Source organism: Pteropus alecto, unplaced genomic scaffold (assembly GCF_000325575.1).
Source record: "Pteropus alecto unplaced genomic scaffold, ASM32557v1 scaffold44, whole genome shotgun sequence".
Taxonomy (NCBI): domain Eukaryota; kingdom Metazoa; phylum Chordata; class Mammalia; order Chiroptera; family Pteropodidae; genus Pteropus; species Pteropus alecto.
The window spans coordinates 204,402-219,789 of record NW_006436812.1 but is presented as its reverse complement, the minus strand read 5'-3'; the positions used below and the strand labels follow the sequence as shown (position 1 = coordinate 219,789).

The following is a 15,388-nucleotide window of genomic DNA, read 5'->3' as shown; positions in this document are numbered from 1 at the left end:
ACTCGTGACACTTGTTAAAACGGTAAGGCAGACTTTTATTCAGGACTATTGCAATAGGTTTAGGAAGTACTGCAGTGGGGTTTTGCGGTACGGGAGAGAGATTGCGCTCAACTCCAAATACAAGGAAAAGTGGGTTTTTATAGCTAAGGGGCAGTGGAGAGGGGGTGGCATTACTAAGAGGTGGCATTCCTATCAGCAGTCAGGGGAGATTCTGGCTAAATCGGCTTAGCAGGATTCTTGCAGAAGGCAGGCCAGGGTGATGGGATATCACTTAGGGGTTAGTGGGGGATGAGGAATTTGGTCAAATATCAAGGGTGATCGGAGATACCGAGGGTATGGGATTCTGGCCAAACCGACTTGACAGGATTCTTGCTAAAACTGGACTCTACAAGGACAAAGACAGGAGCCTGGGGTCAAGTGTAGTCAAGCCGAGGGGTCAGAGGAGTCTGACTCAAGTCTGGTCAAGGAGAGAATCTTTGTCATCATGTGCCTCCCACGCTCAAAACTCTTCAGTAACTCCTTATTGCTCCTTAAATAAAATCCCAGCTCTTCTGCTGTGACACTTCAGATCGGACTTAACCGAATATAAGAAAACTCCGGCAAAAAGCTTATGCAAGTGGGAGGTATATATCTCTGACATGTAGAAGAAGACGGGTTAACGCAGCAGGTCTGTCGTCCTCGAAGACTTGGGTGTCTCATATTCTTGCTCCAACATCCTTTAACATTTGGCTTCTAGCCCCGAGGTTGCCTTATGGTCCAAAACAGCTGCTGGAGTTCCAGCCATCACACATCAGCTTGTTCGTTTAGTGGGAAGAGGAAAAAGAGTGTCTTCTCATCTCTCGAGTCTCAACACTATTATCTGGAGAAGACCCACCTCTCTCTGGGCTCCCCTTAGAGGTCTCGCCTAAAGCTTTCATCATTTCATCTACCAGTTAATTTTTTGTCTCCCCCTGTAGACTATAACTCTGGGAACACAAAACATTGTCCATTGGGCTCAGCACCTACCTCCAGTGCCCAGCCCTGCACAGAGTCCCGAGAAGCATTCTTAAATCGGTGACTGACTACACGAACAGATGGAATGACTGTGACATGGCTCATGTATGGAGGTGCCGAAACGCTGGGCAGTCTTGCTTAATGAAGAATCACCACACATAAACAGCTTCCGGCACCCCACCCTACACATGTGTAGGTGAAACACTACGTGGAATTGTCCCTCTGCCCCCACACGTGCACAGCCTCCCCCACTGTCAACATCCTCACCGGGCTGGTGCATTTGTTGGAGTGGATGAACCCACCCCGACACGTGGCGTTACCACCCAGCGCCCACGGGCAGGCCCGCCTCCTCCATGTGGCCAAATCCGGCCATCCTTTCCTGTTCAGCTTCTGGGGTTTTCACCCTGCTGCTAAGGTCAGACAAATAAATAGTCTGCAGCATTTCCTATTTCCTTCTAACTCCCACGCCATTTTGAGAGGCCATTGTACATCTTTCCGGAGCATATTTTGGTGAGTGGGGTGAGGAGGGCCCCCATCTGGCTGTGTTGAGCTTGGCAAGCAGGCTCCAGGGTTGGACAGCAGGTGAATGGACTCCCCGACATCTTCCCAGGATGCCTCTTTCTGGTCATTACACCCCAAACGAGGGGACCCTTCCCCCACCCCGAACCAAAGATTGTGCCTCCACAATCAGTCTGTTCCATCCTCTTCATCGTCAGTTCACCCTTCTGCCCTCATGAGCGTGTCTGGTGTCTGCTTCCCCCACTAAAATGCGAGCTTCCCAGGGCAGGCACCTCGTCTGCCTGGCTTGGTTTTCCATGCCTGACACATAGTAGGTGCTCAGCAAATTACATGTTGAAGAAATGAGGGCCACAGCAGTGCTGTGGGATGTAGAGACCTGTCGAGGATGAGGGGCCTGGTGGGTGACTCAGTTTCCCTCTCTGAAAAATGGCACCAGAAGATCCTGCAGTTGAGAGGGAGCTGAAAACTCCACCCTGGGCCCAGGGGGTAGGCCAGTGGAGGGAGGGTCCTGCCCTCTGCCCCGCTTCGCCTGGGCTGACCCGCCCCCCCGCCCCCCCAACACCCCCAGGCAGCTCTTGAAACTAGATGGACCCAGCCTGCTGTGTGAGCACACTCTGCACCCAGATGCCCCCTCGCACACCCCTCCCACATGGACACAGACACACGGGCCACCCGAGATGCATGGACACACGCACAGATACTCCACATACAAACACCTTGTGAAGATGAGATATTCATGGGCACACACACCCTGAGCAGATAAGACACAGACACAACACCAATATCTCCCAAACACATAACCCTCCCCAAGCAAACACACACAGATTGAAACGTGTAACCACACAGTCTCCCATCACACAGCTTCCTGGATGCCCCCCAAACCCCAAACCCCAAGAGCTTTCTCAGTCTAGGAATAGACCCCCCTCCTCCCCCAGGCAGGCAGGGCAGGGTGGGGTGGAATCTGTCTGAAGGTCTGAGGGCAGGGGCTAGATGGCGGCAGCCAGGGAAGACGTAACCCTGGCAACCCCTCCATCTGGAGTGCCCAGGTAATGAGAACTCGTCCTCCACTCCCTCTCTCTGAGTGAGCAAAGGGGCTCAGGGTAGGGGCACCCACAGCAGCCCACAAGCCTCATACACCTCCCACCCCCAGCTCACCACAAGCTGGAAGGAAGAGAAAGCAGACAGCGTGGTCAGCAGAGCTGGAAATTCTGCCCAGAGAGGTTAGGGGACGTCCCAGTATGACCCAGCACATCTGCACCCAAGGCTCCAGGCTCCCAGTGCCTGCAGAGCAGACAGGACCTCTCTGATGGACAGGGAGAGAGGGAAGGGCGGGCTCTGGGCAAAGCCCAGCCCCTTTCCCAGACAGGAGCACGATCTTGCAGAAACAACTCATTCTTCTGGGTTCCTTCTTCCTCATCTCATCCCCTCCCTGGGAGCTGGGCCTTTCTGGGAAGACAAGAAGAGCAGGAAAGAAACAAGGTCCCATCTCCTTTTTCCCTTAAGCAGCCCAGGCTTCAGAGTCTTCCTTATTGCCCGAAAAGAAAGCATGGCCCAGAGAGGGTGAGTAAAGTGCCCAGGGTCACACAGCAGAAAGGGACCATAGGGGCTTTCCCGGGCCCTCAGCTGCCAAAACCGCAAGCTCCTTCCCGCCCCTTGCCCTGGCTTTTGTGACTCTGCTTATCTAATTCATTATTGTCATGATTACTGTCATTGATTGCTAACATGCCACAAGCTTTCTACATGCCCGGGCACAGAGTTAAGCATTCCACATGGATTTCTTTTATTCGTCATTCATGCAACAAATCTTCATTGAGCATCTCCTGTGTGTCAAGCACTGTGCTGGGTACTGGAGAGAGAGCTGTGAACAAAATCAATGTGGACCCTGCCCTCACGGAGCTGATGTTTGCACAGACAATGACAAGTAAACTAATACACGACCAGCTAATTCCAGAGGTCACTGTTGTGAAGATTGAAGCGGGCCGGGTGGTGGAGTGTGGCTGGCTCCAAGGGGTCCACAGCAGCTCTCTGTGAGGAGTGGCGTGTCAGCTGAGAGTTTGACAATGAAATCAACCATGGGATACCTTGGGAAAGAGCATTCTGAGCACAGGAACAGCAAGTGCAAAGGCCTGGGGGGCAAGATGGGCCGGACAGAAAGTAGGCATGGGTGGAGGATCAGCCAGCAAGGTCAAACAGTCTCACCGAATTTTTGTATTAGATCTATTTTGCAGAGGAGGAAACTGAGACTCAGAGAGGTGACCACGCTGCCTGGGGTCACACAGCTAGGAGTGACAGAGCCCACGCTTTCACCACTTTCTTCCTCCTCTAAGCCAGGCCTTATTTGGGGGGTGGGAAGGTTAAAAACAAATAACAAAACAATCCTCCGGGAGCCTTGAACCTCATAGAAAACTTATCCTCCCAGAAGAGGCCCAGGAAGAGCCCAGCCAGGTCTTATGGCTCCCCCAAGGGCGCCCTGTGTCTGGGTGAAGGGAGACTGGGCTCTAAGCCGGTCCCCCACAGCCCTGCTGTGTGGCCTTGGGCTGGCCTCAAGCCCTCTCTGCCATTCCTCACTCCTTCCAGCCTGGCCTGAAAGAGATGGGGTGGGACAGAAGTCCTCAGCCCCAGGGCAGGGTGAGGACACCAGACCAGTTCTAAAGGGAGGGTGGCAGGGGCAACCTCTCAAAATGGGGACCTCTCAGACCCGCAGAGCCCAGAAGCAGGAGACGAGTCTGACCCGCACAGCCTGGTGCTGCCCCCTGGTGGCCATGAGCGGGATGGTCGGCGCCCGAGCGCATTGCCCATCAGCTCTCATTCATTCGCCCTCCCTGCGCCCCATTCAGAAACGCCGCCAGGATCCCAGCCCTTTGTAAAGGGAACCATCGTCCTCAAAATCCCTATAGGAGACAGTCCCCAATCCCTTTCCAAGATGTGTAACTTCAAGTCCGTACAAGTCCAGCGGAGTCATATCCAGGGGATTTCAAGCCGAATGGGACAGGCTGTGATGAGTGGAGTATTATTCATTCCTGCATATGTTTATTCGTTCATTCATCCATTCGCTCGGTCATCCATTGCGCATTCAACCTACAGAGACTGAGCACCTTCTCCACGATGAGCGCTGGGGGATGCGGTCAGCACTAATTCTCAGACACCGACACAACAGGGGCGTGGACGCCATGGGCGTTGGTAAGGGACTGACACAGAGGGGGCAAGATGGTCACCTGGAGCCAGGCGTTTCCTTTTTCCAGGAAGACAACGCCTTTGTGACAATTAGCAAAGGGCTTCCTCAAGACAAATTTTTTCCCCCATCAGCTGAAAAACAATTGGACTCGTGCAGAAACCTACAGCGCCCGTGATGTAAGTGGCATTTGGTATGCCGGGCACACTCTGCCCCCTCACAGAAGGCACCTTCGCGTTCGCCACAGGTCACAGCGTGGCCTGTGCCAGAACTTCAAATAAACAGAACCACAGGCCATGTGCTCTTTTAGGTCAGGTTTCCTTTGTTCGAAATCCATTTTCTAAGATGTATTCACCTCGCTAAATACATCTTTAGTTCAGGCCTTCGATTGCCATGCGGCAATCCTTGGTATAAATATACACTATTTGTTTATCCACTCACTCGCTGATAAACATTTGGATTGTTTCTAAATTTTGGCTATTATGAATTTTCTCATACGGGTCTTTTTTTGAACCTATGTTTTTATTTCTCCTGGGTAAAAATCTGGGAGTGGGATTGCTAGGCACCGGTGAGCGTGAGTTTGCCTTTTTAAGAAACTGCCAGTTGTCCAAAGTGATGTACCATTTTATTATACTCACACCAGCAGTATACGAGGTGGAGTTCCACACGCTTGTCAACACTTGAGATTGTTTTTCACAGCCTAACTACGGGTCTCTACGGTTTTTAATTTGCATTTCCTAGATGGCTAGAGATGCTGAGCATATTTTCATGTGTGTATTGGCCGTTCCTATGTTTTCTTTCATGAAGCGTCTGTTCGAGTCTTTCTCCCACTTTTAATATCGCAATTTTTTAAAAAAATAACTATCGTCGAGTTGAAAGAGTTCTCTTATATTCTGGATGCCTGCGCCTTGTCACACATATACACGGCAAATCTTCCATCCTGTGCCTTGCTTTTCGTTTTATCTGCGGTGTCTTTTGAAGAGCGGCCTTGATGAAGTTGTGTTTCAGGTTTTTCTTTTATGGCTGTGCTTTGTGTCCCGTGTAAGAGATCTTGATATGCAATCCCATTTGTTTGATTTGGGTTGCTTTCCGTTTCTCAGTGTTGCTTTTTTTTTTTTTTCTTTTTTATCTACTTCCTTTTTAATTAGTAAATGTAATGATATGGTTCCAAAGTCAAGCTCATAAAACAAAGTATATTTAGAGAGGGCCTGCTTTCATCCCTGTCTTCCTCAACGTCGACCACTTTATTTTTTAAAATTAATCCTTCCTTTATTTCTTCTTGGAAATGATATAGCTCTCTCCCTGTTTCCTTGGATGGAAAGTAATGATATATATAGATAGATAGATATAGATTAGATATAGATATAGATATAGATATAGATATAGATCTTATTGTCTGTTTTTCTTAATATATCCTGGAGAGACTACAACATATTAATATATAGATTTTCCTTTTATCATTTTTTTCCTTTTTCTTCCTTCCTCTCCTTCCCCCTACCCCATTTCTCTCTCTCTTCCTTGCTTCCTTTCCTCCCTGTATTTTCCGTAGCTGCAGAGTAGCTAGATGGATAGACGTGTGTGGGTTATGTCCAGCTTTTTGCTGCTGCATTGAATAGCCTTGTGCCTAGGTGATTTGATATGGTGTTGCTAGTTTATCTTTGGGATGGAGTTCTCGAAAAAGTACCACATCTGTAACTCTGCTAGATATCACTAAATCCCGTTTTCCCCCAGACTGGCCATAACTTTTGGTTTCTGCCAGCCTGATAGACGAGCAGGCTCTCTCGAATGTTCCCCAGTGTTGTGTGGCATCATGAGGAGCCAAATAGTACAGTGGCCAAGTGCACAGACCTCACTATGTGCCTTTGTTCTCACAAATCCTGGCTCTGACCCCGAGGAAGGCACCGAGCCAGCCCGGGCACAGAGGCCACCCTCTGCAATTGGGAACATCTCTTCTGGACTTCACGATGACAATGCTGGCATCATTCTCTGCACTTGGCCAAACCCATTACCTGGGTTAACTATCATCTCCATGTTACAGATGAGTAAGCCAGGGGATAGAGGATTAGAGAAAGTGAAAATCTTGCCCAAACTCACACAGCTATACAAGCAGGAGAGGCTGTTGGACTTGTGACACAAACACACACACAGAAATGTGTGTATACACCTGTGGTACGTGTGTACATGTGTGTATGCACATATCTGTGTTTGCACATCTGTACCTGCACAGAAACAAACGTATACGTGTGTACACACGGGTATGTACATATATACACGTGCGTACGTACATGTGTGAATATACCTGCCTACATTTCTAAATAAGAGGACACGGGTATCCTCACCGCTAGACCTTGCATACAGCAGGAAGTCCCTCAAAGCAGAATCACTAGCTCTCATCAGATTCTGTAAGGGGCGGGATCCATTCTCCCACCCTGCCCCGAACCATGGCGCCGGCTCCCACTCCGCCCGCAGCGGGGGGCAGTGCACAAGTGGGGAAGGCCGTCTTCAGAGGTCCCTCGAGCTGAGGCCCTCCCACCCCTCTGGCCCTTCTGAGGACACATGTCACAATGGCTGTTCCACTTGAGCTGGGCCCAGCAACGGGCACCAGGGGAGGCCTGCATTCCTGTCCATAGGCAACCAGGCCACGATGAAGACAGCTAAGGACAAGAGCCCATCCGCTCAGAGCTTGGAACCCGACGCTGCCCGGATACCGTTGCTGGAACAAAGCACCTCCGAGGAATCAAGATGGAATTGTCCCCAGGGTAAGGGTCCCTCCACTCAGGTGCCCGGGGTGGGAGAGGCCAAGGACAGGCTGATGCAGGGGAACCCTCGGAAAGCAGGACACCGTGTGTCCCCTGGCTGAGCTGGGGGCTGGACAGGCTGATGCAGGGGAACCCTCGGAAAGCAGGCTGAGCTGGGGGCCGATTCCTGTCCTCAATCCCCACCCCAAGTCCTGTCGTACCCCACCAACCTGGGGACCACCTGACCCAATGGGGACAAAGTGGGGCCTCTGACATCCTGTGCCTTCTTTTAAAGTGCCACAGGAGAATTGCAGGACAAAGCTAATGACTCCCCTATATCAGGTATGACCTGCCCCTCGTCCCCTGACCCACCCGCCGTGTGGCCAAGGATACCTAGACTGATGGGGCAGGGTGGGCTGGAGGTCCTGGCCACGCTGATGTGAGCTTGGGAAAGTCACCGAATCTCTTGAATCTGTTTTTTCTCATCTGAAAGATGGTCGAGAGGATTAAAAGAGATGTAGATGCAGGGCTGGGCAGTTGCTAACTCGGTGTGGGATCAGAATGACTTTCTAGTTGGCAGCCCTGGGCCAGGGACTTAATTTCTGACTTCCACCTGTAAAATGGGTACGAAAACGAGCCTGTGGCAGGGCTGCTGGGGGCAGCTGGCGAGCATGAAACCTCTTCCTGTCCCATGGAGTCTACACTGTGTGGCGAGAAGTGGCGGGGGAGGGGGGGCTTCCTGTTTTCTGGTTTCTCCGACTCTGGGGGGAGGCTCTGGGAGGGGAGCACCCAGGCACCCCTCAAGCCATGAGGCTCTTTTTCTGGAGGAGCAGGTTGCCATGCAAAGCACCCTCGTGGTTCCCAATGAAACACCAGGGACCCCCATCCTTTGCCCACACTGTCATTAAAATTACGGGGCTCCCAACCGCCCCTCTCCCAGACCACACTCTGGGGACCCAGGATCCCAGAATTCCTTGTCCAAACAGCCTTCCGCCTGCACCCAGGGGTCATTCAGAAACTCCTCCTGGTTCCCAAGGGCCAGCCAAGGGCTGACTACTGTGAGGTGAGGGACAGAGCTGGGTGTCCACATACCGTGAGAAGCCCCTTTCGGGTCGGGAAGGAGCCAAGTTTGAGAAGAACGGAGGCAGGCCCTGGGTCCAAACAGCCCTTCCCAGAAGGAGCAGATAAACCGTTGACCCTTTTTGGAGCCATCATGACCAGAGACAAGGGGCCGACCCTGAGTAACGTGTGCTCTGGAGGCAGGCCTATCAAATTCCGTCCTTGACTCTGATGCTCATTTACCGGGGGACCTCAGGCAAGTTACTGAACCTCTCTGAGATGACTCTGCACATCTGCGAAACTGGAATAACGCCACCTTGCTACCTTGGTTGGTGTTTTGGCAGGAGTAAGCGAAGTGAGGGATGTACAGTGTTGAGGGCAGAGTCTGGCAGGAAATAAATGCTGAAGATTTAAAAAAAAAAATGGTTATGGGGCTCTGGGCAACCTCTGCCTCCTCGACTTTCTGGCACTGGCTCGAGGAAGAGCTTACATCCTCCCGGCTGGAGTCGGAAAGGCCCGGGTTCGCCGCCCGCGCCTCCATCTACACGCTCATCTTCCCGCGGGGAACCTCAGCCGTTCCTCCGGGCCTCAGCTTTCCCTCCTGTAAAATGGGAGTCTCCCTCAGGCTGGCCAAGTGCTCAGCTCGGTGAGTCTTCAGAGCTGAGGACGTTTTTCCTTTTTCTCCCCAAAGAGCGGCCACCGAATCCGTCCCCGCCGCAGTCACCTCCTCCGGCGTACTTCCCGGGCCCCCAACTTGTTCAAAAAGGTGAGTGACCCCGCCTGCTTCCTCTCCTTGCCCGGACCGCCCACCGAGACTCTGCCCAAACAAAGGGCACCTCCTCTGGGAAGCCCTCCCCCCCTGCCCCACAACTGTGGGCTTCCTGCAGTGCACGGTGGTCATATTGGCCACGGGCCCTTCTCTCCACTGTGAAATCAGTGGTGCTGGGGGCGGAGGTGCCAGTACACAGTAGGTGCTCAGGAAATGGTTATGGGGTGAAATCCTGTTGTCTACTCTGTAAATGAACACACTACCCCTAACCACAGAGAATCCTCGGGCTGGGGCCTGGGCTGTGTGATTTTTTAAACAAACCTGACCAAGTATTTGGGAACACGGAAGGTTGAGGGCTGCCGAGGTGGGCTGTAAATCCCGGGTGGGTAGAATAAAGATGGCATCCTCACCATCGGAAAGGCCATCAGAGCCCCCGGACCCCCTCCCCCCACTTCTAGCCATATGTAGTTCTTTCCTTAGTTCTCTGCCAAACGGGGAGCCCACACCCCTCTGTATCAGCTCTCCAAACCCCAGCACCCCCTCGCCCTGCGCCCCAGAAGAAGCCACAGTCTGTAGTGGTCAGTCCACGGGTCAGTCCATCCAGACCAGGCCCTGACACCAGAGCTCACTGGAATCGGGCTTCCTGACGAGAAATTCAGCCAGCACCAAAGGCCTCCCTCGTCTGCACGCCTGCGGCCGCAGACGTGGCTGTGACGTTCGAGAGAGCTCGACGGACTTTGTTGGGGGCCCCACTGGACCGATGCAGGAGGAACGGACAGGAAGAACGCCACCAGGAAGGCTTCTGGGGTTTTCCTGATGGTGGTGGTGATTTCGTTTTTGCTTGCTCAGTTTTTTTTTTTCAATGCAACTGCTTAGTAAGGGTGTCAGTCAGAGTGTTGTAGCTGCAGGGTTAGGAACCAGCTCTGGCTGAGTCAAACGAAAACCCGAAAGGGAATGATAAATGCATGGGCAGGATGTGCTGGGGATCTCACTGAAGCTTAATCAAGTTTAAACGCAGACACCCTCCCAAATTTGCTGGCTGCCCTGACCACGGGAGACGGTGTCCTGACCGAGGAAGGCCCCTGAGCCCTGACGGCTGGCGGTGGAAGGGAAAGGGGCTGCAAGGGTACACGGGGGGCCCACCTGGAAGGTCTGGGCTGCTCAGGGGAGCACGGAGCACCCGCAGAGTGGGGCAGGCTGTGGGAGGGTCCCCCAGTGGCAGACATCGGGGAGGAAGCGGAGGGGGCCGTGCAGTCTGACCTGCCCCCTCCTTGCCCCCCAAGCTGTGTTCACCGGCATGCCTACGATAGTGTCCGCCATACCCGTTCAGTTACCGTGTCCGTACTGCGGGAACTACATCATCACGGTGACCACCCCGTCCCCCGGGATCCTCACCTGGCTGCTGTGTACCGGCCTCTTCATGTTCGGGTGCGTGGGGGCCCTGAGCACCGGTGGTGGAGGGCCTTCTAGGGGTGGGGAGCCGGCACCTGGGAGTGGGGGGCCGGCGCCTGGGGGTGGGGGGCAGGGTGGGACCGAGGATGGGGCGTGCCCAGCTTGGCTGGGCCACCGGCGAGTCCAGCACGCCCCAGCCCGGCCCCAGCCCACGGCCTGCTGCTCCTGAGGCTGCAGGTGTGCCCTGGGCTGCTGTCTCGTCCCCTTCTGCGTGGACAGCTTGATGGACGTGAAGCACTCGTGTCCAGTGTGCCGCAGCGAACTCTTCCGCTACAAACGCTTGTGAACCTCTGCGAAATAAATGTCGGTTAAGGGACCTTTGCCCTGCTTGCGTTTGTCCTACTGGGGTTTCCCCACCTTGCCCCTGCCCCAGGGGGTGTGGAGGGACTCAGGTGGTGCCCGCCCATCCTTCCCTCCGCCCTCCTGTCCCCATGGAAGGTCAGGTTGGCCCTCAAAACGGCTGCACATAGTAGGTGCTCAGTTAGCCCCGGGAGAATGAATGATGGCCGAGTGGTAGCCTAACCCTCTTTTCTCAGGGTTCATCCTCTTCTGGCCCCTTAAAAACCACTACCCGTTAGCCAGCTCCCGCCTTTCCCTGCTCCTTCCTACCGGCTCGAGCTTCCGCATCTCTGTGGAAATGTCTCTCTGCCACTCCAGCCTGGGGGCACCTGTACTTCCCGTCATCTACATCCTCACCCGCCACCCGCTCCTCAACTCACATCCGGGCCCACACTCGGGGCCCCCTGCCCTGCCCGGGGCTAAACCCAACATCCACTGGATGCTTTACCCCCTCTCCTACCTGTCCTGCTTCTTTATAGCCCTGACCCTCGCTCTGTGTGCACCTGTACTGCAGCTGTCCCCCGGCGACCTCCTGTGCACCCTGTCAGGACACCCCGTCCAGCTGGCACCCCCAGGCCCCCGTCTTGGGCGTCTTCTCATGTCAGTCCTGAGGCTTCCGTCCTCACCTGCAGCCATGGCCCTCCCGCTGGGTGTCCCAGGGGCCCCCCAAACCCAACAGGTCTCAAGGTGATGCCCTCTTTCCATCACCTCGGTGGCCTTGGTGGCTGTGGATGGCATAGCCACCTCCCTGCAGCCCCTCCTCTTGTCCCGGACCCCTCCAGCCCCTCAGTGCCACCCTCCACTCCTATCCTTTTTGCCCTGCAATGATTTCTTTGTTTCCCTGTTACCCCACCCTGGTCTTCCTGGAAGGAGCCAAAGGTTCCCGCTGGGACTCCCTGCCCCAAGTCTTGCCTGTCCCTTCCGGTCATCACCAGCAGCCAGTGTCCGGCACAGACTAAGCTCAATTAGCACGGGTGAGAATTAGTAACCTCAGCTCTGATTATGCCAGACACTTACCTGGAACTCCCCGCCCTCGAGACTGAGTCCGCTTTTAACTTGGGGTCCCCTGAGGCCATCTGTGAGCTGTCCAACCCCTACCGTGCTGCTGTCCATCCGCCATGCGTCCACTCTTCCCCTCGCTGCCCTGCCCGCCTCTCCTCTCTTCGGCTATTCCTTCCAGCCTGGCTGACCACTGTCAGGCTCTGTCACTTTCTCAGGCCCTGGTGGGGTCAGGTAGGTTTATGGGAACTGGGAGGGGGGAAGGAAATCTTCCCAAATCTCTATCCACAGCCCCCCAAGAAGAGGTTTAATCCTTAAAATTCCTTCGTGGTTACAGCACAGTAGCTATGATACTATACTGCGAAGTCTGCTTAGGAGCAGGATCCCTTGTGGGTGAAATGGGGTCTGCCTGGGGATGAGTTCAGGTGTAACTATGGGCTAAAGCAGGGGTCCCCAGTCCCTGGGTTGCACAGGTGAGCGGCGGGCCAGCGAGCAAAGCTTCATCTGCATTTGCAGCCGCTCCCCAGCGCTAGCATCACCGCCTCAGCTCCACCTCAGATCATCAGGCATCAGATTCTCATGGGAGCACTGGTCCCTGATGCCAAAAAGGTTGGGGACCACTGGGCTAAAGGAAAACCCAGGGCACAATTAAAGGATTGTTTTATTTGGCAAAATATAAAATCTACAATCCCACTCTTCTTTTCGATTAAAATGTATTCTATAAAATGAATTTCAAAGAGAAAGGGAAAGTGAGAGAATCAGGGGGCAGAAGAGAGTTACAGGAAGATAAGGGCCTGTGAAGTTCATGTCATTCACTAAAATGTGGCAGGCGTTGGTTGTAATGCTCACGGCCGCCCCAAGAGGGCACTGCTCTCCCATCCTGCTGATGCAGACTCCGAGGCCCAGAGATGCCAGAAGTAGACCGGTCGCAGGCGAACTCGGGCCTATCTACCCGAGACAACTGCAGCATGGAGGAGAATGCAGTGCTGGGAAGATGCGTGCGTGTGTGTGCGTGCACACGCGTGTGTGGAGCTGAAGTCGTGGAGGCATTGAATCACTGATCGCGAGGTGGCCTTTTATCAAGCCACCGGCAGGCAGAGAGATTCCTGGAAGCCCAACCAGGTCAGGCGAGAGCCCCCCTGCCCGCACCTGCTGGCAAATCTGTCACACCAGCTGGGGGAGGACGGCAGATTTCTCCAGATCGGAATGTCAGCCCCGCAAAGACACCCCTGCAGCTGTCCCTCTGCCTCTCGGCACCCCCAGATGCCAAGGACCAGGGGAGCGCCAGCTTCTGAGTCAGCTCTAGCTGTGGGACGGGCACTCCCAATTTCCACATCAAGACCTATTTTAACTAGGTTTTAGGGTTACAGTAGAAGGTGAAGCATCTGTCGCAAACTAGGCGCCCGGTACCTAGGACTCAGTCTCCCATTTGTAATAAATCAGGACACAGAGGTGCCGAACGGACCCGGCTCGACAACGCAGGTGGCCACCATCTGGGATCCGTGTTAAAAGTGAGCCTGTGTGTCTCAAACAGGGCGAGCGTCACTACTGAGAGGGAGAGTGAGTCACCGAGACAGGTCAATCCCTGGTTCAGGGGAAGTCCACGCCTGTGCAGAGGCACCCCGGCCGGGCGAGTGACAGTCACAAGGCATGCCTGGCCCTGTCAGCGAGGCCGAGGCCGGCCTGTGGCTGCGACCAGATCCATCCGCAGAGCTTGACTCCAGGCTGGTGTTCTGACGCCAGGCTCGCCAGGCATCTTGTGGATTTGGACTCAGATTCCCAGACAGTCCACAGACACCGGCATGAGTCCCAGCGACTTCCGTGGCAGATGCAGTGTGTTGTGATGCGTCAGGGCTCTGCCCGCTGAGTGTGGGTGGCGTCCCAGGTCCTCCCTCACAGGTCTGGCCCACGGGTCAATCCCCAGGCCTTCCTGATTTCGACTGCCCAGTGTTAAGAGAATGTCATCTGCCAACTTTAAAAATTGGGAATCACATCAAAAATCCAGACTTTTCAGCTTCTTTAAAAAATTCCCGAGGTCCCGCTGCACGGGATGCGTGTTCAGCAAGTCAGGATGAGTAGCGGCTGTCCCCTGGGCCCCTGGGGTCCCCGCCGTGCCAGGGCCTCCTCGCTTTGACGCCCTCGCCTAAAGCACCACGTCCGTTTAATCTTTTCATGTCCGCGGCCTGGTCCTGGGGTGGCCTTGCTCTCCTGTCGCAGGGTCTCACTGTAGCAGCAGCCTGGGGCGCAGAGGGCTCGGGGCCTCATCCTTCTCACGCACACTTCTCCCTGGATCGTGACTCAAGGTCTGTCTGCACCAACTTCTGGGGGTTGCCAGGAGGGCAGTCTGGGCGGTGTGGCCAGCACGCCCTGCCCGGGGTTCCTGCATCTGTCATCTGAAAGGGGGGGCCGGCTGGGGGACCTGGAAAGCGGGACGGTACCGTGGCAGTGAGGCCGTGTCAAGGCCAGCTCTGCACTTAGCAAGGCTGAGTGCCCAGCCTTCGAGTCTGTCCTGGTGGCTCTGCGGTGTGCTCAGTGGTGACGGTTATGATGACACGTGGCCAGAGCCAGGACAGGACACAGCCCTCCCCCGTTATCACAGGGGCACACGGGAGGGTGTGGCGCTGGCCTCTTGGCCCCGCACTGCTAACAGTAGCTGGGGAGCCTGTCACAACCCAGGACACCTCCTGCCCGTTTCCAGCAGCTGTGGGCAGTGAGTCTGGAGAAGGAAGCAATGCCCAGTGGGGTGAGGGGCAGGGACCATGGGCGTGTAGACTGTCACATTCCCAACTGCACACCTGTGAACCAGCCCATAGATCCAACTGACCCTGACCTCTCTGCCGCCCGCCCCACTGCCACACCGACTTTGCAACAGGGGGTCCGGAAGTGCTGAGGGCTGCCCACTCTTCAATGGTGGGGAAGGGTCAAGCCAGCATCAGCCTGAACACAGGAGGTGGGCTTCATGGGGGCTCTTGAGTGTAGGTAATTTTTCTCCCCACATTTTACTGCAAGATGGTTGGTTAACCAAAGGACCGTGGTGGGAACGCCAAGCCCTGGATCCATCCACTGACTTGTGGGTCAGAAGCCCCTCGGAGCTCAGACTTGTATGCACCCACCCTTCTGGGGCCTCTGACACCTTTGCCTCTGCTCCAACTGCTCCTGAAGACCCCCACGGCCCAGCTTCAAGGCCTCACTGGAAGATGGTGGGAAGGACAAGTCTGCACAAGTCCCGTGGCAAATACACAGACTCGGGGAACTTTGTCCTCATCTTTGTCCCCACCCAGAATGTTAATGTTCCTCAAGGCTTCCATTAATGAAAAGGTCTCAGGAAAACTTGAGGCCCAATGTTTT

At 54.6% G+C, this 15,388-nt stretch overlaps 1 protein-coding gene across 1 annotated transcript; it reads left to right on the top strand.

Annotated features, from left to right (window-relative positions):
• Positions 1-7,328: 7,328 nt before the first annotated feature.
• LOC107195825 (lipopolysaccharide-induced tumor necrosis factor-alpha factor homolog) lies at positions 7,329-10,988 on the top strand. The gene is made up of 4 exons (XM_015590937.1): positions 7,329-7,443; positions 9,173-9,247; positions 10,534-10,678; positions 10,880-10,988. The coding sequence occupies exons 1-4, from the start codon at positions 7,329-7,331 to the stop codon at positions 10,986-10,988; spliced, it is 444 nt and encodes a 147-aa protein (XP_015446423.1).
• The last annotated feature ends 4,400 nt before the right edge of the window (positions 10,989-15,388 follow it).